Here is a 25,990-nt window from a genome sequence, read left to right on the forward strand (position 1 = left end):
TAGGGTGACCAGCACTGTAGCTTGCTGGTCGTTGACTGAAGCTGGGTGCTGGTGTTGAGATGGAGATTCCTGGGAGATTTTCGCTGCTTGATATTATGTGGAGCTGGGAGGTCTCTTGTGGACCCGTGTCCTGAAGTTGGCTCTCCCACTTCAGAGGCACAGCACTAACTCCTGGCTGCAGCACCAAGAGCCTTTCATCCACCCGGCTCAGAATAACAGTGAGAAAAAGTAGAAAGAAATAATTAGTAGAAGAAAGAAAGAGAGATTGAAAGAAAGGAAGAAGGAAAGTAAGGAAGGAAGGAAGAAAGAAAGAAAGGAGGGAGGGAGGAAGGATGGAAAGAAAGGAAAGAAAGGAGGGAGGGAGGGAGGAATGAAAGCAAAAGGAAGAGTGAATGGAAGAAGAGAGGGAGGGAGGGAGGAAGGAAAGAAAGAAAGAAAGACAGGAGGGAGGGAGGGAGGGAGGAAGGAAAGAAAAAGAAAGTGGAAAGAAGAAGGGTGGGAGGGAGGGAGGGATGGAGGAAAGAAAAAGAAAGAAGGAAAGGAGGAGCGGAGGGAGGGAGGGAGGAAGGGAAGGGAGGAAAAAAAGAAAGAGCAGGTAAAGTAAAATAGAATAAAGTATGAAATATAGTAGCGTTATTAAAATTAAAAAGTAATTATTGAAAAAAAACACGGACCGAAAGAACCCTGGGACATATGGTGGAAGCAAAGCTATACAGAGAGAATCTTACACAGAAGATTACACATACACATTCACAAAAAGAGAGCAGGGGGAAAAATCAAAAATCTTGCTCTCCAAGTCCACCTCCTCGATTTGGGATAATTCGTTGTAAAAAGAGGAAAAGGGCGAAAAGTCTGAAATCTTGCTAAGTCCACCTCCTTAATTTGAGATAATTCGTTGTAAAAAGAGGGGAAAAAAAAGGGGGGGAAAGTCTTAAATCTTGTCCTCAAGGTCCACTTCCTCAATTTGGGATGATTCGCTGTCCATTCATGCACTCCACAGACGCAGGGCACATCAAATGGACCGTGGAGCTTTAATCCGCTGCCTCGGAGGCTGCACAGAGAGATTTCCCTGTCTCTGCTCTCACAGCTCCCGGGTCTCAGCCTTGGACCTGGCCCCGCCTCTGCGCGTAGGTCGCCGGAGGGCGTCCGTTCTTCGCTCAGACAGGACGGGTTTAAAGGAGCCGCTGATTCGGGGGCTCTGGCTCACTCAGGCAGAGGGGAGGGAGGGGAATGCACTCTCCTCGCGCACCAGGCAACAAAAGGGAAAAAAGTCTCTTGCCTCTCCGCTAGCTCCAGACCCTTTCCCCGGACTCCCTCCGGGCTAGCACTAACCCCTTCAGGGTCTCTTCCTGCCGCCAGCCCCAGTCCTCTCCCTGCGCTCCGACTGAAAGCCGATACCCGAGCCTCAGCTCCCAGCCCCGACCGCCCTGGCGGCCGAGCAGACAAGTCTCTCGGGCTGGTGTGTGCCTGAGGGCACCGATCCTCTGTGCCAAAATCTCTCTGCTTTGCCCTCCACACCCCTGTTGCTGTGCTCTCCTCCGCTACTCCGAAGCTTTCCCCCTCCGCCACCTGCAGTCTCCGCCCTCGAAGGGGCTTGTAGTGTGTAGAAACCTTCCCTCCTTCACGGCTCCCTCCCACTGGTGCAGGTCCCGTCCATATCCTATTGTCTCTGTTTATTCTTTTTTTTCTTTTGACCTACCCAGGTATGTGGGGAGTTTCTTTCCTTTTGGGGGGTCTGAGGTCTTCTGTCAGCATTCAGTAGGTGTTCTGTTGGAGTTGTTCCACGTGTAGATGAATTTCTGATGTATCTGTGGGGAGGAAGGTGATCTCCGCGTCTTACTCTTCCGCCATCTTCCTCCGGCTCCCAGCACTTTTTTTCTAATAACATCTCCTTACTCTCTGATACGTATTTACCAAACATTATGATAGTAATTATATAATGTAACTTCTCCATTGGATTAAAAGAGATATTTAAATTGTTCCATGGTAAAAATGACAACTGATCAATACTCAGGTCTGAAACATGGATTTTGACTGGTTGTGCTTATTTATGTGTGTGCTGCTTCATTGCTTCTTAATACGACATCATGTAAGACTTGATAAGTACTGTAACATCCATTTCAATCTTGTTTTATATTATGTACTTAAAGAATATTATGTTTTTCTCTTTCTGACTTACTTCACTCTGTTTGACAGACTCTAGGTCCATCCACCTCACTACAAATAACTCAGTTTTGTTTCTCTTTATGGCTGAGTAATATTCCATTGTATATATGTGCCACATCTTCTTTAGTCATTCATCTGTCGATGGACACCTAGGTTGCTTCCATGTCCTGGCTATTGTAAATAGTGCTGCAATGAACATTGTGGTGCATGACTCTTTTTTAATTATGGTTTTTTAGGGTATATGCCCAGTAATGGGATTGCTGGGTCTTAGGGTAGTTATATTTTTTGTTTTTTAAGGATCCTCTGTACTGTTCTCCATAGTGGCTGTATCAATTTACATTCCCACCAACAGTGCAAGAGCGTTCCCTTTTCTCCACACCCTCTCCAGGATTTACTGTTTGTAGATTTTTTCATGGTGGCCATTCTGACTGGTGTGAGGTGATACCTCGTAGTTTTGATTTGCATTTCTCTAATGGTTAGTGATGTTGAGCATCCTTTCATTTGTTTGTTGGCAATCTGGTATATATTCTTTGAAGAAATGTCTATTTAGGTCTTCTGCCCATTTTTGGATTAGGTTGTTTGTTTTTTTGATATTGAGCTGCATGAGCTCAATATCAAAATTGATATAATATCAAAATTATAAATTTTGGAGATAATCCTTTGTCAGTTGCTTCATGTGCAAATATTTTCTCCCGTTCTGAGGGTTGTTTTTTCGTCTTGTTTATGTTTTCTTTTGCCGAGCAAAAGCTTTTAAGTTTCATTAAGTCCCATTTGTTTATTTTTGTTTTTATTTCCATTTTTCTAGGAGGTGGGTCAAAAAGAATCTTGCTGTGATTTATGTCATAGAGTGTTCTACCTATGTTTTCCTCTAAGAGTTTTATAGTGTCTGGTCTTACATTTAGGTCTTTAATCCATATGCTAACATATATATGTGGAACCTAAAAAAAAAAAAAAAAACGTTCTGAAGAACCTAGGGACACGAGCGGAATAAAGATGCAGACGTAGAGAATGGACTTGAGGACACGGGGAGGAGAAAGAGTAAGCTGGGACGAAGTGAGAGAGTGGCATGGACATATATACACTACCAAATGTAAAATAGATAGCTAGTGGGAAGCAGCCACTTAGCACAGGGAGATCAGCCCCGTGCTTTGTGACCACCTAGAGGGGCGGGATAGGGAGGGTGGGAGGAAGATGCAAGAGGGAGGAGATATGGGGATATATGTATATGTATAGCTGATTCACTTTGTTATAAAGCAGGAAGTAACACACCATTGTAAATCATACGCCAATAAAGATGTTAAAGAAAAGATACCCATAAAAAAAGAAAAGAATATCATGCTTTTAATTTGTACAGAAGGAATGATATCTTTACCAGAATTGTTCACTTTTGAAAAACAAATTAATCCAAAGGAGTGTAAATTTTAAGCATTGTAAAAGCTCCTTTCTTCACCAAATATGTTGCTTCTCCATGGTAATTTCTTGGTGAGTCATTAATTCTTTGTCTTCTTTTAGTTATTCTCATGTGGTATTTACTCTTAGTAATTGTTGTGTTTCCTCAGATATTCAGTTTCTTTAAATTTGGAAACTATGTACAGTGAAATGGAAACACTTGTATTAAAAACAAACTAGAGAGACTTTCAATGTAAATCAAGCTATTACTAATGCTAAGAAATATTTTGACCAGAAATAATGAAGAAAAATATCCGTGACATTTAAACAACATCCTTAGTTTCAAACTATTAATCTTTTTAATGAACTTATATATGGCTTATGTAAATAATTTATTACCCATCTGTAAAAGCTTAAAAAATTGGTTGAGGGTGGTGGAACCAGGATATTGGAAATACACTATTAAAAGAAATGTTCAACTCTTCATTGCAGGGTGACTAGATCTTCCCATGGAGGCCCAACATAACTAAACTTGCATTTTCCCATTGAAGAATCACACACACACACACATACACATACACACACAGGACATAATGTGACAACAATCAATACACCTAATGTTTTTTAAATTTATACCATTTTAATCACTTTAGCCCAAATTATTAGTATAAGAGCTGCAATCATGGGTAGCCTGTAAGGTTCAACCTTGGGGTGACATATAACCTCTAGATTTATGACTAACAAGCTTTATATTTTAGGAAACACTTTGTCCTTCACCATCTAATTTTTAAAAATTAAATGACAAATCGTTTAAATTAGAAGTTAAAGAACTATGTTATGGATCTTTCAGCTGCTTCAAATAAGGCATTTTTTCAAATGGAAAAAAAAAAACAGAAGACTAGGCATTTTGTCACAGTGAATAGGTATTTGATTTTCCTCTGCAATCTATCATTAAAATTAAAAAAAGAAGTAAAACAGTTTGACTATTTAACATACATTTTCCTTGCCAAAGAAAAATAACATTTTTGTTAGTACTTTAAAAAGTACTGTAAAAAGTACTTTAAATCTGGTACCCAATCAAAACTGAACAATATATTTTACAAAAAAAGGATATTTTTGAATGTATATAACTAATCAATTCAGCAAATATTGAACACTAACTGTACATGAGTAACTGTACAAGAGAATAGATGTACAACGGTAAGCAGACACCTGAAGTTGCTTACCATGTAGTAGAAAATACAGACAATTTAATAAGCACTTATTTATTTATTTCATATTTATTTATTTATTAGGCTGCACTAGGTCTTGGTTGCAGCATGCGGGATCTAGTTCCCCGACCAGGGATCAAACCTGGGCTCCTTGCATTGGGAGCGTGGGATCTTAACCACTGGACCACCAGGGAAGTCCCAATAAGCAATTCTGATAGTGGGAAAATAGGATAAAGGATAAAGGTAAAATGTTTTGGAAACAGAAAGATGATTGTCCTATAAACCAGATCTATAGCTTAGGCTGATGGTTACATAGAGGAGGTGTGGGGAGAGAAGGGAGATGATTTCAATTTTGAGTATGTTGCATTTGATGTGCCCTTGAGCCATGTTTTGAAGGTAGATGCTTAAGGGGAAGCTGGACATATGAGTCTAGAGATCAGTAGTTAGTTCTCTACTGGAACCATTGACTTGGAGACTGGTGGTATATTGATAGTGACTGAAGTCATGCAAGTGGGAATGATTGCTTAAGGAAATATGTGAGGTGAACATTTTTTAAAAAGGCCTTAGACGCAGTTCTTGGAAACATCAACATAGAAAGACATATCAACAAATAAGAGCACAGCGGGAAGTCAATGAGAAGAGAGGAAACAGGAAAGTAATACAGATGAAGAAGCTAAAGGATAAGATGCTTTTCTAGAAGGAAGGGATCAACAGTATTGTTTTAGTTTGGGTTGTCCTACAAAAGCCTAAGAAAAGGATTTGGGTGTACGTGATTCATTGGAGAGTAATTCCAAGAGGCAAAATGGGGAAGCAGGAGGAGTAAGATTAGAGAAAAAGGAAAACCAATGACGTGTATTTTTGTTGAATTGTTTTCTAATTTGAGCAAGTGTAACTTAGTCCTACTGAGACCCTCTGAAGAACCATGCAGAATTCTCCTTATAATCGTCTTTTCAAAGGTTGGGAGATTGTGACATTAATAATTAGACTCAAGTCCCTCATTGGTTGAATGTTACCTACATCTCTCTCCATCCCCAAACTCCCATGCAACTCTAGCTGGAGCTGAGCAAGTTTTCAAGGCTTCTCAGAAAGCCCTGAGACAGAAACCCTTAGATGGACTTTCCACCATAATTACAGTTGACATCAGAGTTGGCCAGCTTGCAAGGATAGAGGGGTTGCATAGGGAATCATTAGTGTCTGTTATAGTGTTCAGTGCTGTTCATATAAAAATAAGAAAATCTTTGCAAAGTATCCAGTTATTGGTAACCATTGGGAAATTATGGAAATGTAAGAGATTATTAGTGGAATAGAAGGAATGGAATTTATAATTCAATATTTAAAGTTTCAGTGTAAAGAAGACAATGAGATAATGACTGTAGACCACTCTTTCAAGAAATTGATAGAAAAAAGGAAGGAGAAAAATAGGGTGGTAGATGGAGAACTACTTGTGCTCAATTGAGAGCCATTTTTTGAAGACAGGAATGTCATGTAGTGAGTAAACTTTGGATCCAGATTGCCTGGGTTCGAATCCTGGCTTCAACACTAATTAGCTGTGTGACTTTACAGACATTATTTAAATTCTCTGTGCCTCAGTTTCATCATCTGTAACATAAACATAATGGTAACAACTCATAAGGTTGTAAACAAGTAAATATGAGTAAACTGTTGAGTTGAGTTCCTGGAAAATAGCTTGTAATATCCAAGGGTTAGATATTATATTTTATTATTATTAATAAAACAATATATTTTATTATTTAAAATATAATGAGTATATTTAAAAGCTATTTGGCTGGAGCCAACATGTATAGAGAACACTGAAGATATAAGATAGAAAGTATAGCAGATAGGGTAATGGTTCTGTGGAGGGATGGGGAGAGGATATTCAAACCCAGTTGAAAGATTAGTTTCAAATGAGAGAAAAGACACTTCTTTCATTGTTGCAAGACCAAGAAGGAAAGAGGGAGAAAAAATAGGTGAATTTCTAAATGAGTTAATAGATGTGCTTGTGTGAAGCCTTCTATTTCTGTTTGAAATTTTAGGTAAAGTCATCATCTGTGAATGAAAGAATTTGTTGGGGGAGGGAAATAAAACAGCATAGTATGTTTTAAATGGTCCTATTGGAAAATGAAAGAGTGATTAGGTGATCATGGTATGTCAATCTGTACTCATTGAATTAAGGATCAAAATCACTTTCTTATTTGCAAACACACACACAGACACACAGGTGTGAGTGCACACACACACACACCAAGAAAAATTGCAGTAATAGAGATCAAAGCCATTCAGAGCAGGAAGACACTCTAAAGGATTTCTAAAGTAACCAAGCACACACTTTAACTCTATTATAATGATAATAATGACTGTTTCAATTTCCAGCAGTCATCTATCCCCCTGACCTTTATTCTATAATTGCTAAAATTAACTTTCTAAAAATGTTTTATATGAACAATTTATTTACTTTGTAGTTAAGCATTTTCTTCTAATTGCTAAATACATTGAACTCTCATTACTATTATGGTTTTCAATTACTTAGTTAAGTGTTAATATTCTGACTTTTGGAAAACTTTTTGAAATCTGGCCATTTTTAAATCAAACTATTAGAAGAAGGAGAGGAAGAAAGAAAGAGAAGGAGAGAGAGAGAGAAGGAAAGAAGGGAGGGAGGGAAGGAGGGAGGAAGGAAGAGCTATGATATACAATCTCCAACTTTTTAAAAATCTTGCTTTTATATTCAAATATATTTTGTGAAATATCTAAATAGATAGTGAGTGCTAGATTCCATAAATAAGATGGCAAGTGTCTGTTTATAATGGAAGAGATCATTCTGGATGGAAGAGTAACCATTTTTATCTGGTAATATTTTCTGTAAGGATTTTAAGATCACCAGTTAGGTTGTAATTTTGATAGATTTCCAGGTCAAATAGATACATATTCACTATCACAAAAAGCTTTCCCTGTGTCCTGACAGCTGAAGAATTCACTGTCTTACGAAGAAACCCATATTTGATTACCCAGCTTTCCAAAAAGACAAAGTAGAATGAAGATAAAAATGCAATTATCCCACTCAAACTTCTGCAGAAAAAAATAACTTTACAACCATCGAATTTTCTTCATGTACGATTAGCTTTTAATTTTGTTTCCATTTAATATGTTAGAAGTCAAATTTAGGTGTATTTGGATTCCTTTATCATTATATGACTTAGTCTGATATGACTATGCTGCTTAAAAGAATTTCACAAAATAACTAGGAATCCATTTTTTGCTAAAAGAAACTTTTTCCTCAGTAAGTATGAATTGAACATTTTGCTGTTTATAACATTGTTTTTGAAAATGATTCAATCTGCTGTAAATTTTTTAGAAATTGTACTGTATAGCACAGGGAACTCTACTCAGTGCTCTGTGGTGACTTAAATTGGAAGGAAATCCAAAAAAAGAGGGGATATGTGTATTCATTTAACTGATTCACTTTGCTGTACAGCAGAAACTAACACAACATTGTAAAGCAACTATACTCCAATAAAAATTAATTAAAAAATAGTACTTGGTAAACTCACTTGTATACAACCTAGCTTTTTAATGTATATATAAAAAGGGATTCATTTATTTTTAAAGTAGTATCAAAATAGCTTCAGTTACCATGTAAATAAATGGCAATATTAAAAAATCTTTGTAAAAATTAAGATAGCTTAGTCATAAATCCAATGATGATTGGCTTAAACATTAAAAATGAAAAAAGTAATTGATTGATTATTGGTCTTTGAAAGGAAATTTTAAATATTTTATTTTTATTTATTATTTTGTAACTATGTTTAAAATCTACAACATATAATTATTTGAATATAAAACTTACATTAATTTTTTATTCTGTAGGAAGAACATCATTTCAGACACCATTTTTATAAGTTGTATTTCTATTGAGCATGAGATGTATTTTAATTCAACTGGATTTTTAAACTATTTGCTATTTAATGATTTTCCCAATAATTGCCTATAAGTAGAACAATGTTTTAATAGCATGACTAAATTATGCAATGGTTTATACTAAACATGTAATTCATTTTTTGTTGTTCCTTGCCCTCTATTTATTTTCATTTACAAAGATGTTTTATTCTTGTATTTTTAAAAATAAAACTATTACAAAAATAAGGCAGTGAAAATATGTTTTTAGAAATGAGAATTACAGCCATATTATTTTGAAAATCACAATATGTATATAGTTTTTTAAAAGGGTCTCATGATAATGATAACATCTATCTCTGTAGCAAACCTGTACTAAGGTCAGGAAATAAGGGCTGCAAAAAGCCCTTGTGGTTTAACAAGTTCTAGAAGCAACACAAAATGTGTTTAGTGAGTACACCTTTGTTTTTCTCTTGTTTGTTTTTCCATTAAAAATTTCTTTTTGATGTATGCTGGAAATGCATAATACAAAGTATATGTAATGATAAGTAAATACTTTAAATATCTCTTATTTTGGCTATATTTGGTATAATAATCTATGTAATACTTTTCTTTTTTGCCTATTTATAAAACAATTAAATGAACATTATAAATTATGTGAGTAAAGTAGAATATTCTGGAAACATATAGGTAAAATAGTTATGATCAAATATCTTCTGGAAAGAACAGAGTAACTTATTTTAGATGTCGTATGTTTTTGAAACTCATTATATATATATATATATATATATGTATATATATATATATGTATATATATATATATATCCACAAATATCTATTGATAATTATCCATAATAAGTTTACTATTTGAAGTACTGCTATTTCCAAACATTTTATTAAACTAAAGCTAAATTTATTATCTAATGAGATTCCGTATAAATGTCTTGGGGTATGTAGTGTTTGTATATGCTAATATTAATTAAGAAAAGTATGTTCTTAGCCATCTGTCATAAAATTGGTAGAGTTTTGGATAAACAGGCTATTAGGTTGTATCATTTTTTAATATTAATGCATAAATAAACTGACTTTCGAATGAAATGTAGGAATTCAGATTTCCTGTCTTAGGCTACCTGGGAGCATTTACTATAATCTCCAAAGAATGTGCTGCACTGCAGGAAGGAAGCTGAGTTTTGGTGGAAAAATATTAGCATTAACAATTGTTTCTGGAATCATTTTTAGTCTCCCTACATAAAAACTTTAAAAAGTGATGAAATGACAGTTATCATTACAATCTTAAGTTACACATAGACACGCCACAGGTTAAGAGTCTTTCATGGGCATGGGCTACATTTTAAACAATGTCCTGAGCTATCATAAAACACACCACTATACAGTAACTCAACGTTTCCTGAGAGATTTCAGTAAAAAGTCAACTACTTATGTGCAGTGTTTTATAGATTTGAAGACTAGAGTTAGAATCAGAAACTAAGAGGTCCACTTGATTTGATTAGTAATTATGAATTACTTGCTAATTTTCATTTTTATGTAATTTGTTCTTAAAATGAAAAGTATAACTTCTGATTCCTATCTCCCAAGAATATTCAGTACATAAAACGATGCCCGGATACCTGAAGACTATCTATTATTTTAGATGTACACATGGCTGTCTCAGTGATGAAGAAAACTCCTTTTATTTTAGAATAGAATACTTATTTAATAGGGAGGGTGTCTTAACAAATCACTCCCTTTTCTAAATAACTGCTTATGTTCTAATCAATTAATTAGCCATTAAGCTTAAGACAATGATTCTATCCTATACTTCTTAGTTACTCTCCACAGCTCCAAAAAAATAGCTTATTGAATAATGTCCAACTTAAAGAAACTGTCACAATTTCAAAATCTTGATAGAGAGGAAAATTTGAAAAAAAAAAACAAAACATGAGAGGTGCTGGCAGTCAACCAAGTATTTATCACTTAATATCAAAATACATATATTTTTCACATGTTTTTATTAACTTCTGCTATTTCCTAATTGTTATAAGCATTTTGGAATTATAGGAAGGCAGTTTCTCTTTTATAGTCAATAATTTCCTCCTCCTTATAGCTGTGTTTGACATAAAGACTAATACAGATCAGACAAAAACCACAGATTCTTTAAAGAGCAGATTAATCCACTTTAATTGCAATAAGTTAGAGTTAAGAATCTCAAATTTAATAAATATCTCTGAATTATAAACAATACTAACCAATGATAATAAAATACAAATCCACAATTTCAATCCATGTGGAAGAACCTCCCTATCTGGCATCTTCCGTTGATACCATTATTATTACTGAAAGAAGTCAAAGATCACATTTTTTGTTTCCTTTATCAGAAGAATTTTCAGAAAGTGTGTAACAAGCCAGATTTTCAATCAGTGAGTACTTGAGAACTGAACTACGTGCAAATACGTTAGCAGAGTCAGTGGTGAGCAAGATAGGCAAGGACAGACATGTAACAAGTAATTGCAAGTGCCCTTAGCGTAACTAAGGGGTAAACTCAGCATTGTCTATAAGTGTATACCTAGGGACTTTACATGGCCTAGGGAGTCAGAGAATACTTCCTTGACATAGTGCATTTGAGGAGAGAGTTAAAGGATGAATAGATATTAGCCATGAAATTATGTGGTGGAAAAACTTCTCAGACTGAGGAAACAGCATGAACATGCAGCTACCAGCATAAGTTTAAGAATATGAAAGACATTGAATATACCAGGGCATAGCGAACAAAGGGGAAATGCATGTGATAGAGCAGGAGAGGCCCACATAGGCCAAGGAAGTTGGACTTGATCCTGAAGGCAATGGGAAGCTATTAAAAGGCCTTAAGGAAAAGAGTGACAATAAGCTTAGCATTTTAAAAAGATTACTCAGAACCATTTTTTTTTTTTTTTTTTAGATTCCATATATGTGTGTTAGCATACGGTATTTGTTTTTCTCTTTCTGACTTACTTCACTCTGTATGACAGTCTCTAGGTCCATCAAGTGAGAGAGTGGCATGGACATATATACACTACCAGATGTAAAATAGATAGCTAGTGGGAAGCAGCCACATGGCACAGGGAGATCAGCTCGGTGTTTTGTGAACACCTAGAGGGGTGGGATAGGGAGGGTGAGAGGGAGATGCAAGAGGGAGGGGATATGGGGATGTATGTATATGTATAGCTGATTCACTTTGTTATACAGCAGAAACTAACACACCATTTTAAAGCAATTATACTTCAATAAAGATGTTAAAAAAAAAGATTTCTCTGGATTATGGAAAATGAATTAGGATTGTAAGAAGGCATGTGCAAATTGATACAGAGAATGTAGTTAGGAAGCTAGGAATTAGTTTAGAGGATGAATAAAGTTACTTTGACTAGATTGATAATAATGGTGATGCAGGGGAAAGGAAAATTATTGAAACATTTAGCAGGTATAATTTACATGATTTGATATTATCTTGAGGATTAGGATGAAGGAGTAGGGGATATTAAAGTAGGGGTGATTCAGTTTTCTGGTAAATGTATCATTTCATGAATATAAAAACAATATAAATGTGATTAAAACTATTTTTTTTTAGATTTTTGGAATTGTTGACATTTACCGTGCTATCATTCTAGCTCTATGCTTTTAACTACAGTGCGTCAGAGAGATGGTTATATTTGCTATTTCCATTTTCACTTCTTACTTCTAAACATTTGCAAACTGTTTTGAATTGCCCCCACTCCTGATGTACACACATGGTCCAATGAAAGCACTGAGTGCAAAGACACCAAAAATTTTACTGAACCTAAATCCAGTGGATACTTTTCAATTCCCCTCTATTGAGACATTCCAGATTTTTCAGGAATAAAAGGATGCCTTAAAATTATTTTTTAACTTCATGTATTAATATATTTCTAAACTGAATGTAATAAAATTATGAAGATAAAAGCTCAAAGAATTGAAAAGATATTTGGAATAAAAATGAGTTCTAAGTACTTCAGGAAATATTGGGGAATGTAGAGAAAATGTGGGAAATCTAGGGAAATATAGGGGGAAATGCAGGGAAAGAATATATGAAATAAGTGATGAGAAACATAGACCATATCCAGCAAAGTGCATCAATTATCCAAAGGCTCAGCATCCAACTAGACTTCAACCTAGAATTCTGTATGCAGTCAGGTTATCAATCAACTTTGAGTTTAACAGAGACATTTTCAGAGAAGAAATGGTTCCAAAAAACTATATCCCACTCAGTATTTCTTAGTTGTTTACTTAGGGATTGGTTCCAGCAGCATGAATAACTAAACCAAAGGAAAAACATAGGGTCTAAGAATAGTGAACCCAACCAGGGATGTTGTAAAGAGAAATCCTACAGAAAAATCTCTAAAGAAAACTCAACAAATATTGGGTAGGATAAGAAGGCTAGAAAAAAAATGAAACTAAAATAAGAGCTAATTATGCAAGAAATGAAAATCATTAAAAATCCATGAAACAAAAGGAAATGTCATCAAATGTTCCACTTGGCATCATGATACATGGTCAAAGTAATGTAAACACTTTATGGGTTTGGTAGGTTTAATTACGGGTACAAAATTATAATCCACCTTTACATCATAAAAGTAGAGATGACAGAAGTTAGAAAGTAGGAGTGAAGGAGGGAGTTTGTTACTTTCATCTGGTAAATTTGTCTAGAGTTCTCTGAACAAGAAATAAAGGTATAAATAGATTATGTAAAGTTACAAAGGAGATCAAGGGAACAATTAGCACTAGTGACACAGGTATAGCATGAGAAAGGGGGTGAGAAGATACAGGGAACTGTAAGTAGTTAAACCACTTTGTTATGGTAAAAAGTCAATAAATGATGCCTATTATTAATCCATATAAGAAATAGAGACAGTAGCATAGTGCTTGGTGATACCAACTAAACACCTTTTTAAAAATGGTGACACGGGAGAAGTGAGACTAGTGGGTTTGACAACAGAATGTTGCCATTTGTTATAAACACTCTATTAGGGCACATTTTTAATATTGTCAAGGTGGAAGAAAACTTTCCTCTATCCTCCTAGGTTCTTCTGTCCAGTCTAAGAATTAAATTGACATGAGCCAGTTAACAGGTGAAAATCAAATTTTATTTCTCATATGTACATGAATCCCACATACTTGATAGGGTCAGAGACCCCACACATTCAGAGAGAAAGAGGTAAAATAAGGTATATATTCCATCCTGAGCCAAGGAATGGGAGAGAGACCTGGAGCTCTCAGAAACAGGAGGATAATTCATAGGATGATAGAAAGAAGAGCAGTTGTTGGGTAATTAGATGTTTGTCATGCCATACAGATGGGACCACTTAGATAAAATTTATCTCTGGTAATAACCCTTTTTCTGGGAAAAATCCCCAATTTAAATTATCCTAAGTAGTTAAGGGAGGGACAGTAGTTTCTCTTGAGCCTGTAGGGTCTCCACTGCCTTTAGCATATAATAACCCACATGCCAAAGTGTCACATCTTGAAAAAGCCTGTTCTGAACCCCTAAAATATCATGTACATGCATTATATAGATACAGATATAAAATTTTAATTGCAGAGAACATTTAAAAATAATAGTGCCTTAGAATTTTAAATGGTACTTGTTTTATAGTCTTTTAAATCTGATACAATGAATTTTTGATTTTATATATTCAAGAAAGAATTGTATTTGCATCTTTGCTTTTAAGTGGCCCCCTCCCGTTTGAAACTTTATCCTTCTTTGGATTTTGCTCATCTAGCTTTTCTGGTCCTGCTCTTACATCATGCTGGCTAATGTGAGTTCCCTTAACTTGTCAAACTCCATGACTCAACTGCTTTTAAAATATAAGTTCCACTTTTTGTCTTTTTATGTCTTCACTTGACGCATCCTTAGTGATCCCTTAGTCATTGACTATGCGTATATTTTCTCTTCTAAGTGCCTGACCTACATAAAAGCATTAGGATGTGCCATGGGCATCTTAAACTGAACTTGTCAGAAACTGAATTTCGTTTCTTTCCCCTATTCTCCCTCACACACAGGCACAAATTTCCCCAAAGTGATTAAAATGCTACTACGTTTTAATGCTGTCTCCCATAACCCTGAGATACATGCAAAAAAAGGGAGAAATCTAGAGCTTCAGTATGTCAGTTAAATTTAAAGATTCTCACCACCCCAAGCAGTGTTTGGGCAAGCACTCTATTGAGAAAAGTGAGCAGAGATTACTTGATACCTACTCGTTTTGAAGAACACTGAATCTTTTATTTGGGCAGAACTGAAAGGACTTTCATCAATGCCGTAAGTGACAGCCCTGTTGTCTGAAGTTGTATTATTGTTTTCCCAAGTTCGGATGTTTGACAGACCTCACCAGACTCCATAGATTATACTCATATGAGGTTTTCGTTTAAAGGCAGAGGTCAGTGCAACAGAGAAAGAGAATGCCAACAAGTATCAGAGGCCCGAGGGCCTTTCCGCAGCACCCTCCCTGTGGGCTCAATCTCTGGGACCCTGGAGCATGCTGACTCACTGGCCTGAACCACCAAGATCTGTGCAAGGAGTCTTGCTTTGGGGAGAGCTCACCAACAAAGCTCTCAGTAGCTCTTTAAATAGTCCATCCAAACTAGTCAAACCAAGCAGGCTATTTGCAAATCATTAGTGCAGAAGTTAGCCTGTGGGTCTCCAGTGGAGTTTCAGAATCTAAACAGTACCTCAAATATCCCACTGCCCTCTTCTTGACTAAGAGTAAAAATTAGATACAAAGATGTCTCTAAAAAATAAAGTTAGAGCTTTTCCAGTCCAGCTGAAAATCAACTTTATCCTACACAGCCGTCTTGTAAAAAGGGCCACTGAAGCGTCTTTCCTTTGGACCAGCTGCATGAGGGGTCAAAGCAGGCTGAATCTGGGCTTCCCTGGTGGCGTAGTGGTTGAGAGTCCGCCTGCCGATGCAGGGGACACGGGTTCGTGCCCCGGTCCAGTAAGATCCGCATGACGCGGAGCGGCTAGGCCCGTGAGCCATGGCCGCTGAGCCTGCGTGTCTGGAGCCTGTGCTCCGCAACGGGAGAGGCCACAACAGTGAGAGGCCCGCGTACCACAAAAAAAAAAAAAAAAAAAAAAAAAAAGCAGGCTGAATCTGAGGTCTCTAGCTAAGGGTGGGCTACTAAGGTTAGCATACAGATTCTTACTTCTTCAGGAAATATTAACCCAGTCCTTCTCAAGTATATACTAGAAGCCACTTACACACAGTGACAGCATTGGTGCCTAAATTCAGAATGCCTAAATCATAATCAAGTTGCTTCAGAGATATATATATGTAGGCCTGCAGGCTTTAAATACTTCAGGGAACAGTCTGGTGACCAAATAAAGGAATCTCATGACAAAGTTGTATTTCCTTTGAGAATACTAAACTCTAAAAGGGAATGTCCAAAAATATGAATGTTATGTGTAAGGAAATTATGTAAAAAAATTTGAAGAAATACAATACAATGGGTTGCTGTTTCCCATTAGATATATGTATTATCAATTACCAATTATAATTGTGGTAATTATGGGCAAGGAGTCCAGTCACCTAGATCTTCTAGTCTGAGCTCTGTTATCAGGAAAAATTTGAAAAAAAATTTTCATAGATAATATGTCGAATGTGTTGTGTTTAAGGAAAGATTTTTATTCCAGTATCTTCGTCCAGTTTTATTACCTACCTTTTTATTTGTACTCAGTTTTATCATCCATACAATGAAACTAATTTTGGGGGTCTAACTGATTTTTTCAAAGTATAGTCTATGACCACCTGCATTTGAAACATCGAGGGAATATTTCTCAAACTTAAATGTGTATGCATCATCTGGGGATCTTTCTTAAGATGCAGATTCTGATTTCACAGCTGTGAGGTAAAGCCTGAAATTCTCTTCTAATAAACTTCCAAGTAATCTCCATGCTTCTATGTTCCTGTTTGATTTGCAGGGATTTTTTTAAGTGCGTATGTATATGTATATGAGTATATATATAAATTTACAAAGGCAGGTACCTCAATGGAATCAATATCTGGAGTTAAGAATGCAAATCTGCATTCCCAAAAGACAACCTCACCCCAAGTTTTATAAATAATCAAGTTTAAGTACTACTTGTTTAAATAAAATTAAATGTCTAAGTTAAGTTTCAGCTATAAAATTATGTGGATCTAGTCTCATTCTGATATTTTTCTACATCCTAAATTGAAGCCTGACACAGTCTCTTAATTTATAGGGCACGTGTTGCTTGAGTATCTATGACTTGCAAATAACTGCCAAGCTTTCTGCCTCCAGATTCAATTGTTAATTAGGTCTGATCTTTTGTTATAAAGGTCTAAGATAAGACCTTTTGTACTATCAAAGTTATGGGATTCTTTCTCCAAATGAAGAGTTAAACAACAACTTCATACTTCTTTTAGAACTCAGCTCAAAATAAATCCAAAAAAAAAAAATAGCATCACATTTTGTTTTCTTGCCTCATCACTGGCTTTTCTGGGACTGCGCCCAGTTACCTCTGAGCTCCTTCCATGCTTCCGCTCTATAACATCTCAGGTATTTACAGGAAATATTCACCTAAACAAATGCTTTCTACAGTCTGTGACACAGAGTAGGTACATTACAACCTAGTACATTATTTCCTTCCCCTTAAAGGATTTCTTCTTTTTGTTACTGTTACTATTGAATATAGCACAACAAAGTAACACGACGATTTCTCATAGAGACTAACAATGTTTTATAATTTCCTTTTTTCCTTTCCTTACAGTATAAGCAAGTGGAACAATACATGTCATTCCATAAGTTACCAGCTGATATGCGTCAGAAGATACATGATTACTATGAACACAGATACCAAGGCAAAATCTTTGATGAGGAGAATATTCTCAATGAACTCAATGATCCTCTGAGAGAGGTAAGATTTATAGTCCTCAGTCTCCGTGTACATGATCATTGTTTACTTTCTCCTTTCCTAGGAAATCCTCAATTCCATGCTTTGACACTACTTAAAAGAAAAATTAAAATTTAATGTTAAAACATCTTGTTTTTTGCCCTTATTTGCCCTTATGTTCTCCCATTTACAGGCACTTATGTTAAAAAAAAAAGACTGGAAATTGTTCTAATTATGATTCTCAGGATATCATTTTATTTTCTGTATCCCTAGTTACAGAGTCCCTTCTTGTGTCCTCATTGTCCATATCTTCCCAGTTTTCCACTCTCTCATCTCATGCTCACCAAACTGCTTCGTTAACTTCTTTTTGATTTCTACTTTCCTCCTATCTTCATTTTCCTTGTTCTTCTCCTGGACGCTGATCACAGACTGACCTGACCCGTTGTGAGTAATTCATTTCCTGTTACCTCACTAAAACACTTGGCAACATCAATAACCACCTCTTTGCCTTGTATCTCCATTCCATCCCTCCCTAGAAGTCTTCCCTCTGCCCACTAGAATGTACAGGTCAGCCCTAGATCAAAAGCACATTCTCTTGAGTGTTTGTGTTTCTTACACTGTCTTTCTCTTTCTCCATTCTTTTACTACCAAACTTCTCGAAAGATTACTTTATAATTATTGCACTGTGGTTCAGTCTCCACTTCTTTACCAAAATTGTTTCCTTGAAAATTATAAGTGAACATTTAATCATCAAATCCTTTGTCTTTGAGCCACTGGTGGTTCCTTTAAACTCAGTAAGACTCATATCCTGAGCCTCTTTTGGGAACTTCTTTAACACTAAACCATTACTGAGCCATTGGCTTTTCATTTTGAGTTTCTGAGTTTTATTTTCATATTTATTTCATCTCTGCAGTTCTATAAATTTGGGCTCCAAGTTCTTGCCATAACCTCTGTTTTCTTAAAAGCTACATAATATCCCCTTGCCATGTATGTATAGTAAGCTGTGTGTTAGTCATTATCTTCCATCACTAAACCATTTATCCTTTGAAGTCTCTCTCTCTCTCTCTGTAAATGTTTTAGTTATTCTTTTGAGTCATTTGGAATGTGAAATTTTTGTCTTTTTAAAAAACCTTTCTTTGCTCTGCACATCCAGTCAATTACCAAATGCTGTCAATTTACTGTGACAATATATCTTGCACCTATGCCCTTGTCTCCTTTCCCAAGGCCCTTACCCTAACCTTATTCCTCTCACATGGACTATTTGCAATATCCCCTTAGTTTACCTTCCAACCTTTGGTCTGTTTTCTGTAACTACCATTTAAAGCAGTGATGCCAGATTAATCTTCTTTTATGTGTAGGAGCTAGTCATGTCTCTGCTCAGAAATGTTCAGTCTTTACATTACAAATTAAATCAACTATAGCCTCCTTAGGCTCATATTCTAGCCCTTCTATGCTCTGATCCTTGCTGAATTTCCAGCTTTATTTTTCCCTGTTGCCGTACATGTTCCTAAGTGACCTATAGCCAAATTGTGCAACTTACTGCTTTGAAAAACCAATTCTAATTTTTCAACTTGCATCATACATTTTCCAGATGTTTCTCATCTTTTGGCAAAGGTAATAAATAATATTTCTTTATTTATACCTCCTTTGATTGTCCAGACTGGATCTGGTCTCTCTTTTCCCTAACCCCCAGTGCACTGAGTCCATAATGCTTGTGTGCTACTTTCCATTTTGTCTATTATCACGATTTTTCCACATTAGTTTCCTCCACTTTTGTCTTGAAAGTTCTTTAAGAGCAAAGACCATTTAATCTATATTTTAAATTTTTCTTGAAATTCCTACTGCATGTAGCATATGTTAAAGAGTCAATAAATATTTCTATTTCAACTAACATCTTTACCATTTATAACTATCCCTAAGTATCTGCATCCATTAAAAGTTATTTGTATTTTTTTAAGCCTTAAGACATCAGTTAAGAGTTTGGAAATAGAAGGAGCTAAATATCTGCTATTGATTAGCTTATTTTCTCTAGAGTCCTCAACAAATAAGAATGTACAGACATTTTTGCTTTAAGAAATAGAATCAAAACTTTGTATTTTTTACACTACCAAATGTAAAATAGATAGCTAGTGGGAAGCAGCCGCATAGCAACGGGAGATCAGCTTGGTGTTTTGTGACCACCTAGAAGGTTGGGATAGGGAGGGTGGGAGGGAGACGCAAGAGGGAGGGGATGTGGGGATATATGTATACATATAGCTGATTCACTTTGTTATAAAGCAGAAACTAACACACCATTGTAAAGCAATTATACTCTAATAAAGATGTTAAAAAAAAGTAATGCATCATTTAAAAAAATAATCTATCAATATGCTTTGCTTTATCTCTCTGTAGGATTACAGAATTTATTTTAAATCCAAATTCCTTTCACTAAGAGGCAGAAGTTCAGGACACTAGAACCAAGTTGGGTTTTAAAGGTCCTGGTGGGATTCAAAGGCAGGATAGGACAGACCATAGCATGGAGACAAAGGTAATTGAAGGGACAGTATCAGGGATTAAGATGGAATCAATAGGCAGAAGGACACAGTAAAACTAAAAATTTATTTCAAAGAAGCAGAAAAGTAAGGATTCTAGCATAAAATGTCATTGAAGGAATACAGAAAGCCAATAGAAAAAGTGAACATAAAAGTGAACCCTAAGAAACGGCATGCTTAAACGGGAAGCATTCCTCCCTGCTAAAAATGCTCAATGTAATGTAAAATCAGGATGACAAGAAAATGTTCTTAATCATGTGTATGTTATTAACTGCTTTATCTTGCCATACTTTAATTTACTCTGATCTTCAGTGGAAAAAATTCCACTTTTCATTTTTATCCCCTTAAAGCCATCAATAGACATACCTTCAATTTCCTCAATTCCTACAACGATTCTGTCATTAAGTTAGACTAATTTTTTCCCTATATTTGCAAATGCCATAGTTCAGGGTCTCAGCATCTTTTACCTCAACTTCTGAAGTGCACTCACCGCTTTTCTTCCTGCCTTTGATGTCAATTAGCTCAAATGCATCCCATCTCAGGGCTACCATATTGATTGATATACAACACTAGTTTGACATTACTTTCTTCTCAGAGCCTAAACATGACCTCCTATCCCCTTCAAGAAAAAGTTCAAGCTGCTTAACATGGCACCTGAGATTGCTCCCTGGTCTGCCTCCATCTTCATTTCTTTACATGCATGCTTCATCAACAGAAAATTGTTGATAATTTCCTGGCGGGGTGGGGAGAAACGTTGCTGATTGCCTCTTTGCCTTTCTCCATTCTACCCTCTCTATCTTCAGTCCTTTCTACCCAGCTTACCTTCAGCTTTCCATCAAACAGTCTTACCAGGCAGAACCTTCATACATTTTCCCTGACCATTGTCTATCACTGTATTTTCATTTGTCAGTTTACTGTTTGTCTCTTTCAAGACTGTGAGCTTCTTGAGGATAGAGACCATGCCATAATATCTCTGGATCTCTAATGACTAGTATTTGATAGGAGCTCATTAAATATTTATTGAGTGAATGGTCTTTAACAGAATTATGAGTGAAAAACGGTAAGAATCATGGCTACTTAATAAAATTAGAGATCCTAGAAGTAGAAGCATGAAATGCTCAAACACTTAACACCTTGAAAAGGTGAAAACAATGTTCTCCATTTGTCCATCTGCTCTTCAGCTCTTCTGGCATCAGAGTCACACAAAAGCCTAAATTTAATGTGATTTAAGACTTTAGAGGAACAGGAAGAGTAGAATAGGAAAGTAAGCAAAGACATTGGCAGAGAGATAACAGAAGTCATTATTCAAAATGAAACCTAGATGTAAAAAAGCCAGACATGTTTTATGCAGAAAAGTTCAGTAAGAACAGTGGGAAATATGTCTTGCTCCCTATTGCATTGTAGTCTTATATACCTGCTATATTCAGGTCATAGTGGTAGATCACAAGAAATATTTTAAAAGTAGTAAAATACATCATTCCACGTTTCAAAAGTTGTCTTCCAATTTAGAAGATGAGGCATTAATCTGTGCAAAGATGTATTTTGGTCCCGGTTGTGCCTCTAGTGTCCACAAAGTGCCTGGCACTTTGAAGGCACACAATAGAAGACACTGAATGATTGATACAATAAATATAAAATGAATGAAACTAGGATACTTAGAAAGGGAAAACTAGATTATTTTATTTTATTTATATATTTATTTATTTTTGGTACTTGGGCCTCTCACTGCTGTGGCCTCTCCCATTGTGGAGCACAGGCTCCAGAAGCTCAGGCTCAGTGGCCATGGCTCACGGGCCCAGCCGCTCTGCGACATGCGGGATCTTCCCGGACTGGGGCACGAACCCATGTCCCCTGCATCGGCAGGCGGAATCTCAACCACTGCACCACCAGGGAAGCCCATTTGATATGTATTTTATAATAAAAGGTAAAAATGTAAGACTTGCATTGTGTGCACATACACACACCACATATAATTGTTAATCATATATTCAAGTTAGAGCCAACAACTATCTTATATTTTAACAAGACTTTTAACTTAAAATGCTTCATTGTCCAGAAGGTTCATTTTTAAGAAAGTATTTTGCATAATTTGAGATGCTAATATATACTTAAGAGCAGTGATTTCTGCTAACACAAGTCTGGGTACTCAGGAATGTACAAAAGTGAAGAGCACGTCAAACTTCAGATTCTAAAAATCTTATGCAAAAAACCCATTGTTTTAAAATATAGAAAGAAAGTAAAATGCAATGCTTATGAATGTGAAAATTATTCCTTACTCATAATCAATTAAATCTATATTATGTTATATCCAGTTTATTCCCCAGATATTTTTTTCAATATTTGAATATTTTTAAATATGAACAATCTCTAAGATGTAAAATGGCGGGAAGAATATCATTTGTGTGATCTTTGAAAGCTCTTACCAAAAACTCATATACAAATTAATTCAGCTAGTAGATATTTTGAAAGCACTACTTTATTGAAAGCATTTCTGTGCAGAAATTAGGTGATTTATCTTTTTTCATAAATTGGAGACAAATTGCTGAAAAGCCTTCAACAAATACCTGACTCATTGTTCAAACCTCAGTACAAATGTTACCTGGGGCCTTCCGTGAGAAGTTCATCTAAATTAATTTCCTTGCAGTCATTCTCTATCACATCATCCTTGTTGTTGTGTACACATCACTCTGTTGCCTTGTTGTCCCTTTTTATTTATGTGTTAATTCTCCATTCTTGGAACTCGGGATCCAAGAAAGCAAGGACTTTGACTTTCTTGATTTCCATGATAGCTCTACATATTTAATAACTACTTATTGGATAAATAAACAAAGGCAAATTAAAAAAGGATCTCAAAGAATCATTGATTATTAGAGCTTGGAGAGAGCATTTTGTAGACACAACAGAGATGCTGGCATGCATAAGAAAAGTGATGCCCACAACTATGAAGTATTGTGGCCACAGAATGTTCTTAGTATCACTTTAGATTATACTATGGAGAATATGGTTTCTAATATATAACAAAAGGATGCTGGCATCTTTAGATTCCTCTGTGATTTTGTTTTGATATATACACTGTAAACCAGAAGGACCTATTTTGCATGTGGTTTTTTTAATTTTCTTTTTAACTTTCTCAAGGTTTATAAACATTAGTGATTTATTGCAGAGTAAACCTGGGGGGTGGGGGAATATTCCAATAGAGTACCATTATAAGAAGTATGTAAATGTTTTGTCCAATCTCTATAATAATATCCATGGGATAGATAGAAAATAAATACTATTTTTCTTACATTGCTGTGCCAGCTGTGCCTAGCATATTGTCGGTGGCTCATAAAACAAAAGTTGCTGGATCCCCTGTCCAAACCTAAGTAGTGAGCCACCTCAAGATGTAGAAGATTCAGTGTGGCAGATAAATCTGTGTGTTCTTCATCCTTGGACTAGACCATTTGACCCGAGCACTGACCCCACTGGTATTATCAGCATTCTGAGAAGTGATTATAAAGTCATCTTAAAAAATTATCTTTGTTTCACTGTGAACTAATATACATGGACCAGAAAGTAAAGGAACAACTACAGTTTTCTGAGAAAAATACTTATGATGGTACTCAGAAACTTGGCATTTTAAATTAGAGCCACTATTATGTGATGCATCCATTATCTCTCATCTATAATCTTCACTCTCTAGTTGCTCTGTGACTGTGTCTAATTAAAATTCTGAGTCTGCAAAGATGGACTTCAGTGATCTCTAGAATCCACCTCTCCCTCCCAGTTGTTACCTGCCCTGGCTTCCCCTCTATTTATTTCTTCTCCTTCCATCCACTTAAAATATGCTCCTGTTTTCCCCTGGCTGCTCAGAAGCCTTCAGTTTCATTTCTCTGAATAGTTTAAATTGCCTTTATGATATTCTCAGTGCCATGAATATTTATATGTATACTTTCAAATCATGAGTGAAAATCTACTATGGGGGAACAATGAAGCATCATGGGTAAACCAAAAGGACACCAAGTCTAGCCTTATCATACGTCTCATTTATTTGGCCCCAGTTCCACCAATCTCAGTTTTTTTCCAATTTTTATTTTATATTGGAGTATAGCTGATTTGCAATGTTGTGTTAGTTGCAGGTGTATAGCAAAGTGATTTAGTTATACATATACATATACAGATACTGTATCTATTCTTTTTCAGATTCTTTTCCCATATAGGTTATTAGAGTATTTGGTAAAGTTTCCTGTACTATACAGTAGGTCCTTGTTAATAATCTATTTTTTATATAGTAGTGTGTATATGTTAACCCCAAACTCTTAATTTATCCCTCCACCCCTTTTCCTCTTGTAACCATAAGTTTATTTTCTATGTCTGTGGGTCTATTTCTGTTTTATAAATAAGTTCATCTGTATCCTTCTTTTTAGACTTCACATTTAAGCAATGTCATATGATATTTGTCTTTGGCTTACTTCATTCAATATAATAATCTCTGGATCCATGCATGTTGCTGCAAATGGCATTATTTCATTCTTTTTAATGGCTGAGTAATATTCCATTGTATATACGTATCACATCTTGTTTATCCATTCCTTTGTCAAAGGACATTTAGGTTGCTTCCATGTCTTGTCTATTGTAAATATGCTGCAATGAACATTGGGGTGCATGTATCTTTTTGCAGTATGGTTTTCTCTGGGTATATGACCAGGAGTGGGATTGCTGGATCATACAGTAGTTCTATTTTTATTTTTATTTTTTTATTATTATTTTATTGTTGTACGTGGGCCTCTCACTGTTGTGGCCTCTCCCGTTGCAGAGCACAGGCTCTGGACGTGCAGGCTCAGCGGCCATGGCTCATGGGCCCAGCCGCTCCGCGGCATGCGGGACCGTCCTGGACCGGGGCACGAACCTGCGTCCCCCGCATCGGCAGGCGGACTCCCAACCACTGCACCACCAGGGAAGCCCCTATTTTTAATTTTTTAAGGAACCTCTACACTGTTTTCCATAGTGCCACCAACCTCATTTAAATGTAGCTCCACAACTTAGTATCTGTACAACTTTGGGCTATTTCATAACTTGTACGTATTTCACTTTCCTCATCTTTAAATATGAATGATGATAAGTACCTCACAGAGTTGTTTTAAAATTAAATGAGAAAAAAATATTAAAAGTTTACAAGTGCCTGGCATATAGTAAGTACACTGTAAAATTTGATTCTTGTTATAACTTTGAAGAATCAAAGATAGTCCCAGCCCTCATGGCTCTTACAACTTAGTGAGAGACAGAAATTTAATCAGCAATTCTAACTGTGGGTAAGTGCTATGAGTGGGTCATTCAGAGGGTGTTAGGCCATACACCAGAGGGACACCGAGTCTAGCCTTATCATATGTCTCATTTCTTTGGGAATTTATTCAAACAATCTGCTAATAAACCCTTCCTCCATTTTAATAGCCAGCCTTCTGAGACAGTGTCTTAGCATCAAAACTTGGCATTGAAATGTTAGGATCAGAAACAGATGATGCTTTAATAAAAGGAGGAATATATTTAAAACTAGAAACTAATTAGAAAAATTCAGTGAGTCATACCCCTCTGCTTATGAGAGCCTGTTGGAATGTGTACAAAGTAAGAAGGTCTATTTTTATCATGATCAGATTTATACTGATTCGATTACAGCAAAATGTAAACTTAACAATCAAGAAAGAGGTTAATGCCCTTCTATGTCGGTCTCCAAAATTCAGAACTGATCTATTTTTAAACAATGGAGTGTGAAGAGCCGTGGACTGAAAATAGGTACAGATCAGTGTCCCAGTAGAATATAGGGTGTCAGTATATTTCATTTTCACAGAACATGAATTGGGCTGAGAGTATAATACCGTCCTTCTGACCTTCAATTTGTGGAAAACACTGTTAGGGAAGAAATCATA

The 25,990-nt window shown here is 36.0% G+C and overlaps 1 protein-coding gene across 1 annotated transcript in view; it reads left to right on the forward strand.

Annotated features, from left to right (window-relative positions):
* Positions 1-25,990, forward strand: part of HCN1 (hyperpolarization activated cyclic nucleotide gated potassium channel 1) — a gene marked incomplete at both ends in the record, with an annotated part of 391,133 nt that overhangs the window by 300,709 nt on the left and 64,434 nt on the right. Inside the window, one exon of the mRNA XM_079702168.1 lies at positions 17,434-17,580. Within this exon, the coding sequence (XP_079558294.1) occupies positions 17,434-17,580 (147 nt within the window). The remainder of the gene's footprint in view (positions 1-17,433; positions 17,581-25,990) is intronic.

Source organism: Hyperoodon ampullatus (genome assembly GCF_949752795.1).
Source record: "Hyperoodon ampullatus genome assembly, chromosome: 4".
NCBI classification, from domain to species: domain Eukaryota; kingdom Metazoa; phylum Chordata; class Mammalia; order Artiodactyla; family Ziphiidae; genus Hyperoodon; species Hyperoodon ampullatus.